Source organism: Alosa pseudoharengus, unplaced genomic scaffold (assembly GCF_046254945.1).
Source record: "Alosa pseudoharengus isolate Yale_2024_CS ecotype anadromous, Long Island Sound unplaced genomic scaffold, YU_APseudo_1.1 YU_APseudo_1.1_scf_22, whole genome shotgun sequence".
Taxonomy (NCBI): Eukaryota; Metazoa; Chordata; class Actinopteri; order Clupeiformes; family Clupeidae; genus Alosa; species Alosa pseudoharengus.
Window position 1 is genome coordinate 25,032,771 of NW_027468680.1, and position 17,500 is coordinate 25,050,270.

General features: G+C 39.9%; 2 protein-coding genes and 1 gene segment (V, D, J or C); 1 reads left to right on the top strand and 2 right to left on the bottom strand.

The window, feature by feature from the left end:
- The first annotated feature begins 3,733 nt into the window (after positions 1-3,733).
- Positions 3,734-11,456, top strand: LOC143139192 (Ig gamma-2A chain C region secreted form). The gene is made up of 10 exons (XM_076299797.1): positions 3,734-4,044; positions 5,242-5,604; positions 5,815-5,835; positions 6,060-6,160; positions 6,270-6,295; positions 6,715-6,718; positions 9,097-9,226; positions 10,398-10,751; positions 11,124-11,236; positions 11,430-11,456. Exons 1-10 carry the CDS (start codon positions 3,975-3,977, stop codon positions 11,454-11,456), a joined length of 1,209 nt encoding a protein of 402 aa, XP_076155912.1. The 5' UTR covers positions 3,734-3,974.
- A 1,569-nt stretch (positions 11,457-13,025) lies between these two features.
- Positions 13,026-13,418, bottom strand: LOC143139193 (T cell receptor beta variable 30-like). The segment is given in 1 exon segment: positions 13,026-13,418. A coding segment is annotated over 1 exon segment (393 nt).
- Positions 13,419-15,614: 2,196 nt separating this feature from the next.
- Positions 15,615-17,500, bottom strand: part of paplna (papilin a, proteoglycan-like sulfated glycoprotein) — a 24,580-nt gene continuing 22,694 nt past the window's right edge. For both annotated transcript variants that reach the window (XM_076299448.1, XM_076299447.1), the window contains exons 26-27: positions 17,377-17,500; positions 15,615-16,957 (exon numbers count right to left, since the gene is read on the bottom strand). The exon at positions 17,377-17,500 is cut by the window's right edge and continues 52 nt beyond it. In XM_076299448.1, the coding sequence (XP_076155563.1) occupies positions 16,785-16,957; positions 17,377-17,500 (297 nt within the window). In that variant the 3' untranslated portion in view covers positions 15,615-16,784. The remainder of the gene's footprint in view (positions 16,958-17,376) is intronic.

Consider the following 17,500-nt stretch of genomic DNA (forward strand, 5'->3'; position numbering starts at 1 on the left):
GCCAAATTTAAAATAAAGGCTTTTTATTTTATATTCCTTTTGAGTGCCTCAGAATTACTGTTTATGTTGGAAACACTTTGGATCTCCAAGCTGAAGAGCACCAGAGGAATACACATCTCAACACCCAAGCAGCACTCCTAGTAACTCGTTTGTATATCAAAGAGATATTTGCATAACAGTGTGTATCAGAAGATGTCACTGGGACTGGTTGAAAACCAGGTCAAGGGGTGTGGTGTTACTGTAATTTGGCATACGTGTTGGGGTGGGGAGTGTTTTGAGCCAAATGCACACCAAAACCTTAGCTGACTTGTCAGAGTTCACTGAAATAGAAACAGTGCACACAACGTGAGTGTGTGTGTGTGTGTGTGTGTGTGTGTGCGTTGATCCTGAGGAGCACCTGAGATGGCTGAGAATAGAGCCATGGCGGGGGGAGGGGGAGGGGGAGGGGCGCGCCCACACAACCCGGCTGACTCTCTGTGTTTTTGTGTGATGGTTTAGCACCGTGGGGACAGGGGGCCACGGTGATACATCTCCATAGAGCCGCTGTACAAAAACCTCATGGCACTTTCAGACGCCGCTGTGGAACTACAGAGGATCAGAATAAACACTTAACGGACAAATATGAGCTCAGCTCAGACTCTGGGGTAATTAGATGAAAACTACTGAAGGATTTTGTATGAATTTATGACAATTTGATGCATATCAGGTTTTGAGAGAGCAATGAAGTCAAGTGACACTTCAGTCATATTTCTCTCCAAAAACATCCCTTCACCATGGAGCTATTCAAACATTCATCATTTTACTGTATATGCCACCGCAATGTCATCAAGGTTGCTCAGTGAATGCTTTCTGTTGTAAAGTCCAAAACGTCCTGGATTACTTTTTTGATCACTCGGTGACTGCTTTCTGTTGTAAAGTACAAAACGAGCTGGATTACTTTTTTGAAGTGAAAAGGGCTGATGTGCCACTGGAAGCCAAGCATATTTTGGAAAAGGAACAAAACTGACTGTTTTAGGTAAGTAAACTAAACACACATAATATGTTCTCCAGAAAATTCTGGTTCAAGGTTCCAATATGTGAAGGTGTAGGATTCAGTTCACTGACAGAAACAGCTGTGAAATACAAAATCTAGTGACCAGTATCTGACACATTGCGGCATCTCGGTCATTTGTTTAATTTGGTCCAAATTAAAATGTTTGAGGTAGCCTCCTAAATTTGTGCTTGCTGCCTCACTGTGCCAATGCAAACCCAGCATACTTCGGACACGGAACCAAACTGACCGTTCTGGGTAAGAGCACATTGTCCACTGTGCTGAAATTCACTGATGAACTGTTGCTGGGTATTAGAACCTCACTTATTTCTGTACTGGGTTTGGCACTTTGGTCTCCAAAAGATGCCTGACAAAATTAGCCATTTTTACTTTTTTGATTATTATAAAGTAGTGGGAGACAGATCATTTTGATACTTTTTGGCATGGTGATCTATTGCTGTGCCAACTATCAAGCTTATTTCGGAGCCGGCACAAAATTGACCGTACTTGGTGAGTAAATCGTCCACACGGCTGTCAAATAATAGATGAATGTTTTATTTCTGAGTTGGCAGTTGAGGAATTATCAATCCATCATACATGATGGATATTTGTTTGTCTATTCAACAATAAATGTTGAGGGGGTGGGAAATGGAAAAGCACAGATTTAAGTTTAATATAAAGTTCAGTTCAGTTTCAGTTCAGTGTCAGTGCAGTGGTTATGGTTGCTGTATAAATATTATCCATGACTCGGGCACTGTGTCTCTGGCGGAGGTCAAGCTTACTTCGGTGGAGGTACCAGATTAACTGTTCTTGGTAAGATCCATCAAACATAAGAACACGTATCGTAAGTTTGGAACTCCTGATGACTTAGACAAATGAAAGCTGTTTGAATGTGCTGAATGTTTCAGTTACAATGGGAATAATGTATTGAGTGTACAAATACTGTCATATTTGACATGAGAGGGTTGCTTAGAGGGGGGTTATGATATAACACTGAAACTCTGTGCTCCTACTCACAAGCATATTTTGGAGCCGGCACTAAACTCACTGTTTTAGGTAAGATACTGTGTTAAGTACTTTGCATTGCATGTCTAAAACTGTTCAAAAGAAAAGGGACTTCAGATGAGGCTGACATTTAGTCTCAAGTGTAGTCTCAAGATAGAGTTCAAAACATAGTTAAACATGATTTCTGCTGATATGTGTTTACATGCCTCTATTTTATGGATGATTTGTTTAGATTGAACATTATTTCCTTCCACTGCAATGATACTGACAGCTCCCTGGCACTCTGCCAAATATTTAGTCTGAGGTAGAAATCCACACAATATTTAATTGGTGTAGTTATTGCTCAGATCAGGAGTCAGAAAATAATACCTTGGGTACGACTGTAGCATTTATCAGACATTATATCCAAATAGGCATTAGCATTATAAATCGCATAATTGCATGGGCCAGTGATCTATAACTCTCATACTTATATTTACAAATATTTATATTAGCGTTATATGTAGTTAGTGCGCCATAGCTGGCAGGCGCACGTGGTCCTGGTTGAGCAGTTGAGGCGGAGGGTTTTCTCTGTAGCCTGGTATCAGTGTGAACTACAACCCAGCTTACTTTGGCAGCGGTACCAAACTAACAGTTTTAGGTAAGTCTTTCTTTCTTGTTTCTTTTTCTGGTGAAAGAGACTATGCACAACATGGAAAGTGCCCAAAACAACTCAGTCCAATAAGAACTTTAACAGAGTAGGTTATGGTTTTAAGGTTGCCTAGTTTTTCAGGTGTTTGCAGTGTAGATTGGCATTTTGTTCTAAAATACTCTGCTGGTCATGATGTGCTTGGTTTGGCTGCCATAGTCAATACCTCAATCTTGTCATACAACCTTGCTCTGTGCTCGACCGATAAGGCAGTGTTTGGGCCAGGCACAAAACTCACTGTTTTGGGTAAGCGCAGTCTGTTTTCTCCTACATATAAATATGACACTGTGTCTAATACTATTAGATTTTTGTTGTTGTTGTTTTTGTGAACATTATAAATGTCACAGAGATGTCTGTCTCTATCTGAAAGGGAAGGTGTCGAACCAAATTACTTGTTTAGAGCAAAAGTAGGCCTATGTATTGTGTAAACTGATAAATATGGTTTGCGCTGTCTGGTTGTACTCGGTTAACTTGATGTAGCCAGATGTTTTGTTGTTGCCACTGAGCAATGTGCAGTCAGCAGCCTGCATACTTTGGACAGGGAACCAAACTCACTGTTCTAGGTAAGAAGACTCAGTTATGTTGTCAGTCAACCATAATGTTTACAAATCTATTTGGAATGCTTTGGAATGCAAACTAAAAGGTAGGGAAAAGGTAGAGTTTGGGCCAGGCACAAAACTTCCTATTTTGGGTAAGCGCAGTTTGTTTTTTCCTACATATAAATGGCACTATGTTTAATAGCCTACCAACTTACATAGACTTTTTTGTTTGTTTGTTTGTTTGTGGACATTATAAATGTCACAGGGATTATATCTGTCTCATCTGAAAGGGAAGGTGTCAAACCAATGACTTGTTTAGAATAAAAGCATGTGTTGTGTAAATTGATAGGCTACATCGGTCGTGCTCAGTTAGCTTGATGTAGCCAGGTGTTTTGATGTTGCCACTGAGCAATGTGAACAACCGGCCTGCATACTTTGGACAGGGAACCAAACTCACAGTTCTTGGTAAGAAAACTCAATTATGTCGTCTTTCACTAAAAGGTACAATGAGAACAATATATGGTCAAACTTTAAGACATCCAGTAAAAGAGAATTTGTTGATTTGATGATACTGTGTAGTCATAGGTGTTATAGGCTAGATTTGATTTGAACCTTGCTCTGTGCTCCAACTATAAGGCAGACATGCAGGCACAAAAATATAGTTGGCGCTGTCTGGTCGTGCTCGGTTAGCTCGATGTAGCCAGGTGTTTTGATGTTGCCACTGAGCAATGTGAACACTCAGCCTGCATACTTTGGGCAGGGAACCAAACTCACAGTTCTCGGTAAGAAATTTCAATTATGTTGACAGTCAACTGTAGTTATTGTTAAAATGTTGTTTAAAATCTTTAAAATCTTAAAAAATGTTTAAAATTGAAAGGCTTTCAAATTGCTAACTGAAAACTATATGTGCTCAAACTTTAAGACATCCATTGAATGAGGATTTGTTGATTTGATAATATATAGTCATGTGTGTGTTAGATATGGTGTAGGTCCACATAGATTTCATGTAATGTTAAATTTGATCAAATGTTTTGAAATTCAAATGGATTAGATTGTACATTCAAGGTATACTGAGTTATACTATTAATAATATCTAAAGCATACATCTACTTCATGAATGAAAGTGGACAATGTGTGGACGTTTTCAAATGAGGAAAATGATGAAACATTTGAAGAGTACGTTTATTGAGACAGATGCACATTAAGCTCTGGAAGAGATTCATGAGTAGATTGCATCTTGACAGAGAGAAGAACAGGCATCTTGAGAAACTGTTTGTGGGTTTCCTCTTCATGCGGATACTGTATGATTACAGTTTTCAGAAGATTATTTCTACACTCACCTAACTTCAATTACTATAATTGTGGCTCATGAATTAAGTTGATGAGGAACTAGCCATATTGCTATGCACATCAATGAGTTTGTGATATATAAGAGTGAGTGCCGTAGACTGTAGGGGAAAGTGATTTTAGCGGTCAAAAAATAATAAAATAAAATTAAATTAATAATAATAATCTCCAGTTCAAACTGTGGAGAATGTTGTTTAAAAATAATCTACAATTTGGTCTTTTAGGAGTAAAATATGATACTGCTTGTATATATACAAGTAACCAATAGAGTAGCCTACTGTAGCTCAGTTTTTGTCTCTGGGAGAGAGTAGTGTGCTCTGGCACATACCCTGCTTATTTCGGAGGGGGGACAAAGCTGACAGTGCTTGGTAAGAGTAAACATTTTCCTTTTCACTCAAATGTGTATTTTGGTTAGAAAAGATGTGGATTTCAGTTGGTTCAGTTGTCCACTATGTATTTAATTCATAGTATACATGTCACTCAAGAAGCAAAATGATTGTTTTACATTACACAGAAAATACCGTTTTAATGAATACATAGATATGTGATACATAATAATAATGTGTGATTATACGTGTTTGACTGACCAACCGAACAATAGATTTAATCATTCCTGTATTTTTTGCCATCAGAGGAAGGCCTGAAAGTCACTGCCCCCACTGTGAAATTGCTTCCTCCATCCAAAAGTGAACCCTGTGACAAGGTTCAGAAGAAAAGGGAGGAAAAGTCAGTGACTCTGGTGTGTCTGGCCACAAACTTTTACCCTGACCATGTCACTGTGTCCTGGAAGGTCGGTGGCGAAATTCGAACCAAAGGAGTGGGCACAGACAACAATGCCTTACGCAGTGCTGAAGATAAAATGTACAGCATCACCAGCAGGTTGAGAATCAGAATCAAGGAATGGGGGAATCCCAACACCTGGGTTACCTGTGTGGTCAGCTTTTACAATGGGACACACAATATAGACTCTGAAGACTCTGTAAACGGAGAACTTGGTATGGCTCTCCAAAATAAATTCCAAAATATCCAAATGATATCAAAGTATACTCTACATATAACATTAATTACTTAAGCAAATATGTACTAATATGCTAATGGTACCTCAAAGACATTTAAATATGACTATACTCTAATATGTTAAATACAGCTGTTAAGCACATTGACTAGATGGCCTGATGTAACTGGTTTGTGTTTATATTCCACAGTGCCTGGCATGGTTGACCCAGGTAATTCATACATCATTAATGTCATTCATTCAGTTCAAGACATTCAAACTGTAATGAGTAAACCTGGTATTACACACATGCTAATTTTAAATGGTTTTTAGTATGTCATTATTTGTATATGGAATACCTACCTATGTCATAAGTGGATATCCTATAATTATGCATCTCTATCGTTATTGTTATTTCATAATAATAATTATTTGTATGTATTCTTTTGTTTACAGATTCTTATGTGAATTCGGCTCAAACTGCCAAGTTTGCCTACAGCATTTTTATTGCTAAGAGTTGCCTGTTTGGACTGTTCATCTTCTTTTTTGTCAGGAAGGTAAGTAAATCAGACGACAAGAACACACATTTTTTCTCTATCTCTCTTGTAAAATATATGTTATTGCTTGTCAAATGCTTTATTTGATTATGTGGACAATTGTTCTCAGATTTCTCGAGGCTCAAAAGACAAGTGGTAGACAGGAAGACCGGAGGAGAACAGGAAGTCCTTGGGAAGACAGGAGGAAGACAGGAAGTCCTCAGGATTCCTCAGTATGGTTCCAAAGTATGAGGAGATGAATCTGTCACTCTTTATTTTTCATACATGCATATTCTTTAGTAGCATCAATAATCATTTTTTTAATTCTTAAAAGGGTCACATTTCTAAAATATTTAACTGCACATTCCTTGGTAGTTTGCTTCATTTATTGTGTTATGTTTGGCTTAAATGACGTTTTGACCTGCTGGTCTTCCTCAGATTCAGACTGTCAGTCTCTAGCAGGTCGAAACGTCATTTCAGCCAAATATAAGAAAATAAAGCAAGCAGGGTGCAGACTTTTCTTTTCTCTTCTCTTTCTCTTTTTAAACATCTTGGAATTTCCCATCCTGCACCAGGGATGTGCGCAAACTCTCTCTAAGTATCCTTATATGATTTCTGTCATCTGAAATCATGGACTATTTATAGAATCAAGTGCTGAAAATGTAAAAATGTTGCTCTTTTTTTCTAATGTAATCTAATAGGCTGATGTGCTATTGCAAGGGTTTTTGTAATACCAGATTAATGAAAATGTAACATTTGATTTCATTGATTTTTCTTATTTTCACCTTAGAATTGAGTATTTACATGAACATATATGTCTTGTTATTATTTCTTGCTATCATCAAATAAAATGAACTGTTGAAGACAACCACTGATTGCTGCCTGTTACAGTTTTACATACAGTATATGGACATGTATTATAATGTAATGTCAGTTGGTAAAAACAAGTTTATGTCTCTGTGGGGGAGGTATTCAGAAAGCAAATCTGTGGAAATACTGATGTAAAGACTACCACAGTGAGTGATGGGGAAACCATGTAGGAGTACAGTGAATGTGTTAGAGCATATTGGACTCGTCTTTCTCAGAGGATTAATATAGCCAAAGGTGCCTTGGTTACCAAAGATGCCATATCAGCACACACACACACACACACACACACACACACACACACACACACACACACACACACACACACACACATACACCACACACACACACACACACACACACACAGCTTGCAAATGTTTATGGCTATGGTTGTTATGAAGGCTTGCTATTGTTATTGTCATTACATTAAAGCTGCAGTCAGTGATTGTGCAGGAAGTCGTGTTTGTTTATATTTATGTTTATATTCAAATTTATTTGCAGACGCTTTCTTTCAAAACAACATACAGTCGTATTCGCCAAGAAATTTTGGAAATACTGATGTAAAGACTACCACATAAAGAAACTGAAAAACCACGTAGGAGTACAGTGAATGCGTAAGAACATATTGGGCTCGTCTTTCTCAGAGGATTAGGATACTTTGTCAGATATTTTAGGACAGTGCTAAATCCTCTCAGCTCACATAGCCAATGAATGACTTCTCTATGAATGTTTTACAGTAATGACAATGTTATTCACATGTACACACACACAAACACACACACACACACACACACACACACACACACACACACACACACACACACACACATATTTTAATCAATCAATGTTTATGGCTATGGTGAAGGCATGCTGTTGTTATTGTCATTACATTAAAGCTGCAGTCAGTGATTGTGCAGGAAGTCGTGTTTGTTTATGTTGGTGTTTATATTCAAATGTATTAGCAGAAGCTTTTTTCCAAAACAAAGTCAATTATATTTACACCAATGACCAAACACACCAGGGAGGTAGCTCACTCCTCCATTCAGTATTCCCAGAGAAACTCCACACAGGATTTCTTTTTTGTTTGGGGGGACATGCTGCCCTCACTTTGTTTATTTCTAGTTTTCGAGCCTGGGCTTCCCACAGAGAAGTTACACAGAATGGGCATCTAACGCCTGGGCTTCCCACAGAGAAGTGCCACAGAATGGGCATCTAACGCCTGGGCTGCCCACAGAGAAGTGCCACAGAATGGGCATCTAATGGTCATGAGAGGATTGCTGAATGGGACAAAAAATGTTATGGGCTTGAAATTGTTGATTGCTGACTGCACCTTTTACTTTCATTACTCTTTTATGATTTTACACTTGTTCGATTTTACTTTAAACATCCTTATACATCCTTATATTTACAGGTAAAAATCACAGAGTTTGTGTTTACCTAAATATAAAATTGAGTAGCTCAATATTATATTGTTTTGACCATCATAAACAGGTTCATATACATATTAGGAATATATTAGAAATAGTAGGCTGTCCTCAGTGTGCTTTGTTCTCATGGTGGCATCATATGGGAGGGCAACTGTTTTTGCTGAACAATGTAGTACTGTGTACAGGGGGACACAGTGATACAAATGCCATTGCAGCATCAACAAAAACAACCTCTATACTACAGTCATTGAACAAACTATACAGGAACCTTGAATAGTAATAAGTAGCCTATACAGGATCATAAACAGTAGGCCTATATGACTCGCAATGTCTCCTACAGTTATTTTTGTACGTTTATTTACTTCTTTTTTTTCAAGAAATGTGAGGTCAACTCAGTGACCTAAGATGGTCTTTATGTCCAGACATCCTTCTCTCATGAGGGTAATGTGACTGTTGACCTTATGTGAATGTGCTGACGACAAAACTGGACACATGTTGCACTATAAACACCAATATGACCCAGGGGACGGAGGCGGTGTAGCTATTCTCCATGTTTGTGTTTGTTTGGGGAGATTTGGTATTGATTGTGTGAAGGGGGCCCCTAGGTGCGGAAAAGGAGATAACGGGGCGACCCTGCCTTTACCCAGCACGCACAGTCAGTAGGCCCCTCACTGGATACTGCTAATAGACATCAATAGGTGTCTGGGCCTCAGGTTTATGCTATGTCTTAAACCATCGTGTGCAAGCTTCGGGAATGTGATGTTTGGATCAGGGACAAAGCTCACGGTTCTAGGTGAGTAAGCAACATTTTCAGCTCCATGTGGGATTGGATCATTTGTGAGTATAGTGGGGTAATACAGTTGTCTTATCACACACTCTGGGGCCATAGGAAATAATATTGAACTTGATGCACATTTCCAGAAAGAACTTGATTACATAAAGAATGCATACAGTTACCATGACACCATAGGACTGTCCTGAACTATGTCATGGATTAAGGAAACACTTTTTAAATTAAGTAATTTGCGTTTAGAACCCCCCAGAACCTCCCAGAAAGAGCAAAAGACTAAAAGCCATAGAGGAGATTCATTTGAGTAAAAGACTAGCTATATGTTAAGTGCATTTGTATGCATTTCAAATGGGTGTTAGGTGCATGGTGAGTTTTACAGACAGAAGAGGGATTTAGTACAGCCTCTAAATACAGTGCTCAGGAACAGCAGCACACTTTGGTCCTGGAACTAAAGTAACAGTCCTGGGTAAGTTGAATTCAATTTGTTCACTGCTGTTTTTAATTGATACAGTACATACAGAGTATATATGTATATAAATATAGTGTGCAAAAAGTCAGAGGTAAAATAACTTTTCTGAAGTATTACTATTGATTCCTTCAATAGTGCTTTACACTATCACTTGACATGAGAGATGGCAACTGAGGGAGAATTTGTAATTCATTTAAGAGGCCTTTGGAGTTTGGAGTGCTCCAGATGTGGCATTGTTAGAGAAAAACAAATAGCAGTGTGTGTGCAATGTTCCTGCACTAGTTACCTACTTGCACACGGCAGCCAGCAAACCCTGCCTGCCTTTCCTCTTGGCACATGCGTCACAGATTCATAAAATGGAACAGCTTTGACTCTCATATTGATTGTCAAAAAACATGCAAAGTCATTTTGCATGTGATCAACATTCCAAATATATTAAATAACTTGAATTAATCTTTATAATGTTTTTCATTATAAATGCAGTCATATCAATCTGTCTGTTCTGTTTTAATGTGGTATTGTTTCAGTTTTATTTGTGTATGTCTTTGTTGTCACTGCTGTCTTTTTCCTTTGTTCAGTGTTGTCTTCTGTTTTTCTGTGTGCTGCCTTCTTGGCAATGGCTCACTTAAAAAAGAGTTAACAATCTCAATGTGTTCTTTTTCCCTGGTTAAATAAATAAATAACATTTCCCCTATTCCTTTTAAGATCCCAACATTAATGTCACAAAGCCAGATGTAAAGATTCTGCCGCCTTCTCCCAAAGAGATCTGTGCCTCTGAAAATGACCAGGGCAACGTGACCCTGGTGTGTGTAGCCACAAACTTCTACCCTGACCACGTCGCTGTGTCCTGGACGCTCAATGATGAGAATGCTACCCTTCGAGTGGGAACTGACAACAATGCCCACCGTATCAATGAATCAGCGAAGTATAGCATCTCCAGCCGCCTGCGAGTCCTGAAGTCAGTTTGGAAAAACACCACAAATATGTTCACTTGCTCTGTCCAGTTCTTTGATGGCGAGGACTACATTACTGTGACAGACACCATTTATGGCCAGAATAGTGAGTATCAATTTTATGTACTAAATGATGCCAATGTGGTAATGAATGAGACATTTCTTATCAACTGATGACACCTGCTAACAGTGGAATTGTTTGTTTTGTTTTTCAGAGTTGTCAGGTAAGATTTGTATCCCCCTCTTAAGCAAAACTCCCCTCATGTTGACTAATATCTTCCTATGATGCAAAAGCCATCATTACATAAAATATTTACTTGTTGTTTGTTTCTGGCTGAGCTTACGACAGTTGAAGGTCACTGCTGATGCTGACTTATATGTTTAGTGCTTGGTGCTGTCTTAATGCCCTAAGCCTACAGACAGTTGAAGGTCACTGTTGATGCTAACTTACAGTGTATGTTTTTGTGTTTGGTGCCAGCGGATCGAGTGAGACGGAACATGAACACGGCGCGCTATGCCTACCTCCTGTTTCTGGTCAAGAGCATGCTGTACGCTGTTGTGGTGGGCGGCCTGGTGTGGAAGATCGGGAGGGTGGGTATTTCCCCTGACCTATAGTAGTGCCTGCGTTTGCTAAATGTTGCATCATGGTACATCAAGATTTCAATTTAAATCCAATCAGATGATGTGCACCTGATACTGTGTATGGTTGAAAAAAATGATTCTATACTTGTTTTTTTGTAATTAAAAACATTTCTGTCACTTTTTCCCTGTATGTCTCCTCCAGGGCAACAAGAAGGCCGCAAGTGAATGATGAGCTAACCTGGAAGAATGGCACATTTAAAAGTGTACTATATATAGCTATTCTAGAGTGTGATTTCAAAGTCAATTTTGTTTGTCATTATTCATAATCAATTCTGTGTATTATGCAAATGCATGTGCATCTCTTGTATTTTATTGTTGGTGCTATGTGTCTATGTGCTGTGACAATGGTTATGATCCCAATGAGACAAAATAATAAACATTGCTTCAATTAACATAGAGTTATGGTGTCAATGATGTTGTGTTTTTATTCACTGAAAACCTATGTCTCAGCAATACACATATTTTCCGTTGTCTAATTCTTTAAAACAATACGGGTGTTTGTGTGACACATAAATACATTTTAAACAAAACATAATCAACTACGTCTGAGAAATGTCACAGAGGAGATGATTCATTTTCAGGTTGCAGCTCCTGCACTACAAAGAACAGATAACCACTTCCTGTCATAGTCAACATTCGCTCGGCGATGGAAAGTTGCTCGCCTCCTGCAGCTCGTTTCAGTTGCGTTGGTTTGCATGATCTGAGTGCTTTCTTCTAAAAAAGACTCCTCATATCTATAGCTCCCCTTCAAACATGGCAGTAAGAGGCTCCGTTTCCACTGAAAGAAACAGCAGTGTAGGATCAGGACATGAGTCATATTTGGGCCCCATTGTCACAGCACGACACCTTTAGCAAAACAAAAAAACACAGATCAGTTTTAAACACAGCTCTATATCACTCTATCAGCCAAGTCCTTTTGTGCCCCCCCCCCCCCACCCCCACCCCCACCCCCACCTCCCACCACAAAACACACACACACACACACAAGCACATGTTGCATAGGTGAACAGGAAGTGGCTGGGTTTGTGTTCGTGGTACTTGGAGGGGGAGTGAATTCATGTGTGGAGGATGTGGTGGCAGCAGTGCACTGAGCACTCACCCAGCAGCTCACACACACACACACACACACACACACACACCTGGAGATAACAATGCCACGTCTCCCGGATGTGGCTTTGTTCAAAATGGGACACAGAGTTCTCACGTTTGCAGCCTGCTGGTTAGTGTGCAGCGCTGTCTACACCCCTAGCAAATGCTCTGCAGAATTTGCATCTGTTGTTCTGGTGCATCATGCAGAGAACACAGCGGGAGAAATGGTGCACACTTGGGGTCACAGAACAACAACAACAATCTGCACATTTCTTTGTATATATTCTATGTAATGCAACCAAACGTGTATGATTGATAAACTGTGTTTTTATATATCAGAGGAATCCCACACACAAAATGTATGACTGCATTGTGATGACTTGATTGATCTCCTCCCTGACTGTATGAATGCAGATGTACTGTAACTCGACAGCGACCATCAGACCTCCTGATCAGTGTAGGGCCTGTGCAGGTGTCGTGTGTTGACATGTGTGCCATGGCTGTCTGTGTTGTGCTGATCCACATATGGAACACTCAGTGGTGGCGTATACAGTCATGGCAGTTGGCGGTTATTGCTTGACTTAAAACAAACAAACAAAAGAAGATGTGGTGTGGTATGGTTTTTGTGCAGCTACTTGAGAGATCTGTGTCACTGTGCTTGACTGGCAGCGCAGAACCATACAGCCGGTTCTGCCAGCTGTACACCATCAGACTCTAACAACAGCTGCAGGTCCACAGGCCTACTGGCCCTGAACCCGTCCACTTCTTCTTTCGGGTTCATATTGCCTACTCCTATGGAGAAGAACTTCAGCTCCATCTCCCCGGAGGCTCTCTGCCGGTACCAGAACAGGTTTGGGTTGGTGACATCAAATATTGTGCAGTTGACTTTCAGTGAAGCTTGGGGCTTTAGGACCAAGTCTGGCGGGGACTGACTGACTCGAAGGGCCTCCACGCCTGGAAAGGAGATCAGAGAGCGGTCACTCAAAAGCAACTCCAACAGGGAGGCTACACCGGGTCCGCAACCGAAGTGCTCCGTTTGCATAGCGTAAAAATACAAGACTGGTCCAATTTTTTCAGCGTATGTGCCGCTAGCACAGCTGGTGTAGCCGGTTCCATTGATTATACGGGAAGCTGACTGTTGCAGCAGACGCTATGTGAACAAAACACTTCAGTTACGTGCCTGGTGTAGCCTCCCCGTACAGTAAGGCTTTAAGAAATACAGTCACAGAGTACATGTCCTGCTAGGTCTGCTTACAACACAGCAACTGCCATAGCAGAATCAGAGGGACCGGCATCAAATGTGGCGTCATGGCTTTTGAATAAGCCTTGCTCAGTGACTGCTGGTAAAGGGGTGCGCAATAAAAAAGCCCCAGCAGCTCACTTGGGGTGTGGCTCAGAACGACTGTATGTCTGCACAGAGACGCAAACTTCACACTATAACAAACTTCTCACAATAAATAACTGCTTCATGTAACCGAAACATACTGTAAACCCTACAGTTCTTCTGACAGAGTTCCTGCACCTCATTGTGCAATTTGCCTTTTTAAGGGACATGGAATATGGAGGGGGGGGGAAATTGCAGGTCACCTCCAAAATGGGACTTTTACATTAGGTGTAATCTAAACTGCCCCAAATAAATACTGCTCTGCTGTTTTGTTATTATCTAGATACTGTGGGTTCACTGTTATTTTCAAGTAATGTCACCAAATTCAGTTAAGCAAAATACTGGAATACTGGAAGCAGTTGTAATACAACTGTTTAACGTTAGTGTAAAATGTTGGCCCTTGACTGGACACTTAGTAATACTGCAACACATTTCTTTTGTGTTTGTATAATAATAATAATAATAATAATAATAATAATATGTCTTATTTATATAACACCTTTCTCAAACTCAAGGTCGCTTTACAGTGTCAAAGCAAAACAAAAGAGTGGAGGGGAAAAATAATTTTCTGGCCACACTGTCCCTAACAGCAAGCTAAGGAAAACCGTCCAATGTTACCTAAAAGGGAAACTTGATACACTCATTACAATAGTACAACCATATCACACACATGCCACATACATTTATACATTGAAGTTTTCAACCTTCATAACCCATTATCCTGACACACAGGATAAGATCACCTCTTCAACTATGTGAGTTGTTTGTGAAACTAACTCTGTGAGAGCTGTAATGACTGTCATCAGTAATGATGATGGGAAACTATTGTGCAAATCAAACTGGGCAAATTTCCCATAATATCATGACAGTATATGACACTTTCCATGCCATGATAGTGTGATTTCCATAACGAAAACTAAGCCTTCCAGCTATTACCAAAACTCATTCAAAATGAAACACTCTAAGTTTTTGCTCATTCACAGGTTAAATAACTAAGAGGCAGTAACAGCTCTGTGATTAAGTGTGATTCACTGATTTCTGACTGTCTGACTTGACTGTTTGTTAACAAACATCACCTTAAAAGGCGAAGCAGATGGGGGAATGTAGACCACTCTGCAACAAAAACAGGATGTGACCTGTACAGAGCAGAACAGCATCATGGCAACACGTTAAGCTGCGTCCTGAGAGCTGTCTAGTGGTGCCCTCTATTGTTACTTACTCATCATTGGCTCCCTTTAGCAGTCAGAATTGTTTTATTTGGGCTTTGGCTTTACTCTAAAGCAGGAGTCTCCAACAGGTAGCTCTCCAACAAGTAGCTTTCCAAAAGGTTTGAGGAGGATGTTCATAAATCTGATAATCCAGTCACTTGGTAAACATGTCAAAAATTCCTATGAAATCAAATTCACAGTCTAAAAAGAGAGAAGGTAGAAAGAGTTGAAAGGAACCTTCAAAAAGCATACAAATCTTATTCAGCGGTTTTGGGTGGAGATCAGCTATGTGAATACATAGCATGCTACTACTAATATAAAAGCTCTCGGCCATGTCCATTTTGTCAAAGTAGCTCATCGGAGGAAAAAAGGCTTTCGGCCATGTCTAGGCTATTTTGTCAAAGTGGCTCTCAGAGGAAAAAAGGTTGGAGACTCCTGCTCTAAATGAGTAATTTTATGTTATAAATACTCTGTATATAATATTTACTGATGACAGTGTAAGTCACTTTGGACAGATGTGTGTGATTAGAACCATAAATATAAACATACGGTAATTGTAATAGAGATGAAAAACACACAAAGACCATATTTTTTATGGAAAATAATGTTTATGCTTTTCATTTCACTTAAAAAGAATATCAAAACATATAAAATGTCCATACATGTGTGTCATTTGATTTTTTTTTTTTTTTTAAGTTTACATAGATATATATATTTCTATTATTGATTTATACAGAGCTGCACCTTTGCCCCACCTGTGACTGCAAGTTCTATGCTGATATTGACTATCTCTACGCTGTGCTTTTAGACACAGTTATGGGCAGTTCAGCAGGAGAAGCTGAGGCATTTCATGCAGTCTTTCGGTTCATGTTAAACACACCTTAAAAACTGTCAGATGCACAGCAGATGGCAGTGTTGTTTCGAGTTATGGTCATTAGGCCATCAGTCTGACAGTTAGTCAGCAAATGAACATCTGAATGTCATGGGAATATGTTGCATTTTTGTGTTGCATTGTCTTAGTAGTATAAAGAAGCATCTTCAAAAATATTATCATATTACAAAATGTCATGTGAGTACTTGGTTACAGACTCTTAAAAATCAGCAACATCCTTCCTAGGTACAAAGCTGCTGTGTGTGACAATGTGTGTGTGTGTGAAAATGAAATGACGAGGACATGGACAAGGGTGCAATCTGTTGCCTTCACCAAATGACAGGGAAAATAAGGGGATGAATTGTGACCCAATTTGTTATTCGGTGGGATTAAGTGCATCACCATGAGAACACCTCGTGCTGTATTCCCATATTTTACCTTTGGGGTTGAAACCAGCGAATCTGGTGCACATTCATCATCCATATAAACAAACCAACGTGGTCAGTCTGGGAACATATTCAAACGATGTCTACCGCCCATCATATCGCTCCTACAGTAGACTCATACATTCACACTTTGAAGGCATTCACCAAACACAGTGACATTAAAAAAAACATCTAATTTCAGTGAACCATAAATGTCTGGAAAAAGCACCAGGCAAATATTCACCAACAGATTATCCCTGAACAATGACAAAAAAAAGAAAACATTCTCTGAAGTATTTTTTGTTTTCACAAGATAAATATCATATGCAGTCATTACGCCTTTTGTACAAAAAAAAACCAAAACAAACAAACACATGGATAAATCCCTTTGTACATGTGCACAGCAGTGTGGTGGAGCTCCTCGTGTGCAGCGGCTCCAAGGGTGGAGGTCTGGAGGAGGAAAAAGTTCATCTCAGTCCTGGGGCTTGAGTGGTACACTGGGTCCGTGCCAGCCTCCTCCCTACCCAATCTGCCCAAACCTGTCCAGCCCTTGGTTGTAGCGGGTGCAGCTGGCACAGCAGAAGCTTGAGTAGTACTGACTGGAGCACAGGCGGGCATAGACGATCAGCTTACAGTTGGCCAACTCAGGCTGGTCCACACAGTCGCCAGGTATCTCTGCAGTCCCGTTATCATCTTCAGACAAACACATGATGTGAGACAGCAAAAGGACAGACAGGTGAGTTGGGACAAGAAATGTGACACTCATAGAGTCACTCAACTGAAAAACTATGACACTCATAAAGTTACTCAACTGAAAAACTATGACACTCATAGAGTCACTCAACTGAAAAACTATGACACTCATAGAGGCACTCAACTGAAAAACTATGACACTCATAGAGGCACTCAACTGAAAAACTATGACACTCATAGAGGCACTCAACTGAAAAACTATGACACTCATAGAGTCACTCAACTGAAAAACTATGACACTCATAGAGCAGCAGTGAAAGGAAAGTGCAACAAGGCACAAGATTTCAGAGGAGAACAGAGTGGATAATCATTAGAATGACAGGGAAGCAGAGGTCCGGTGGAGGCTCGACGATACATACCGTGTAGAGGGGACTTGATGACCCGCACTTCAGCTGTAGCGCTGACAGAGAAGGTGCCGGTGTAGGCATTACAGGTGTAGGTGCCCTCGTCTGACGGCTGCACGTTATTGAGGATCAGAGTCCC

Bases quoted from the DNA above. Each gene is read 5' to 3' on its own strand.
- LOC143139192 (XM_076299797.1), top strand. From the start codon at position 3,975: ATGTTGCCACTGAGCAATGTGAACACTCAGCCTGCATACTTTGGGCAG. The intron at 5,836-6,059 runs GTAATTCATACA...TTTTGTTTACAG, and splicing joins GCCTGGCATGGTTGACCCAG to ATTCTTATGTGAATTCGGCT. The intron at 9,227-10,397 runs GTGAGTAAGCAA...ATTCCTTTTAAG, and splicing joins GACAAAGCTCACGGTTCTAG to ATCCCAACATTAATGTCACA.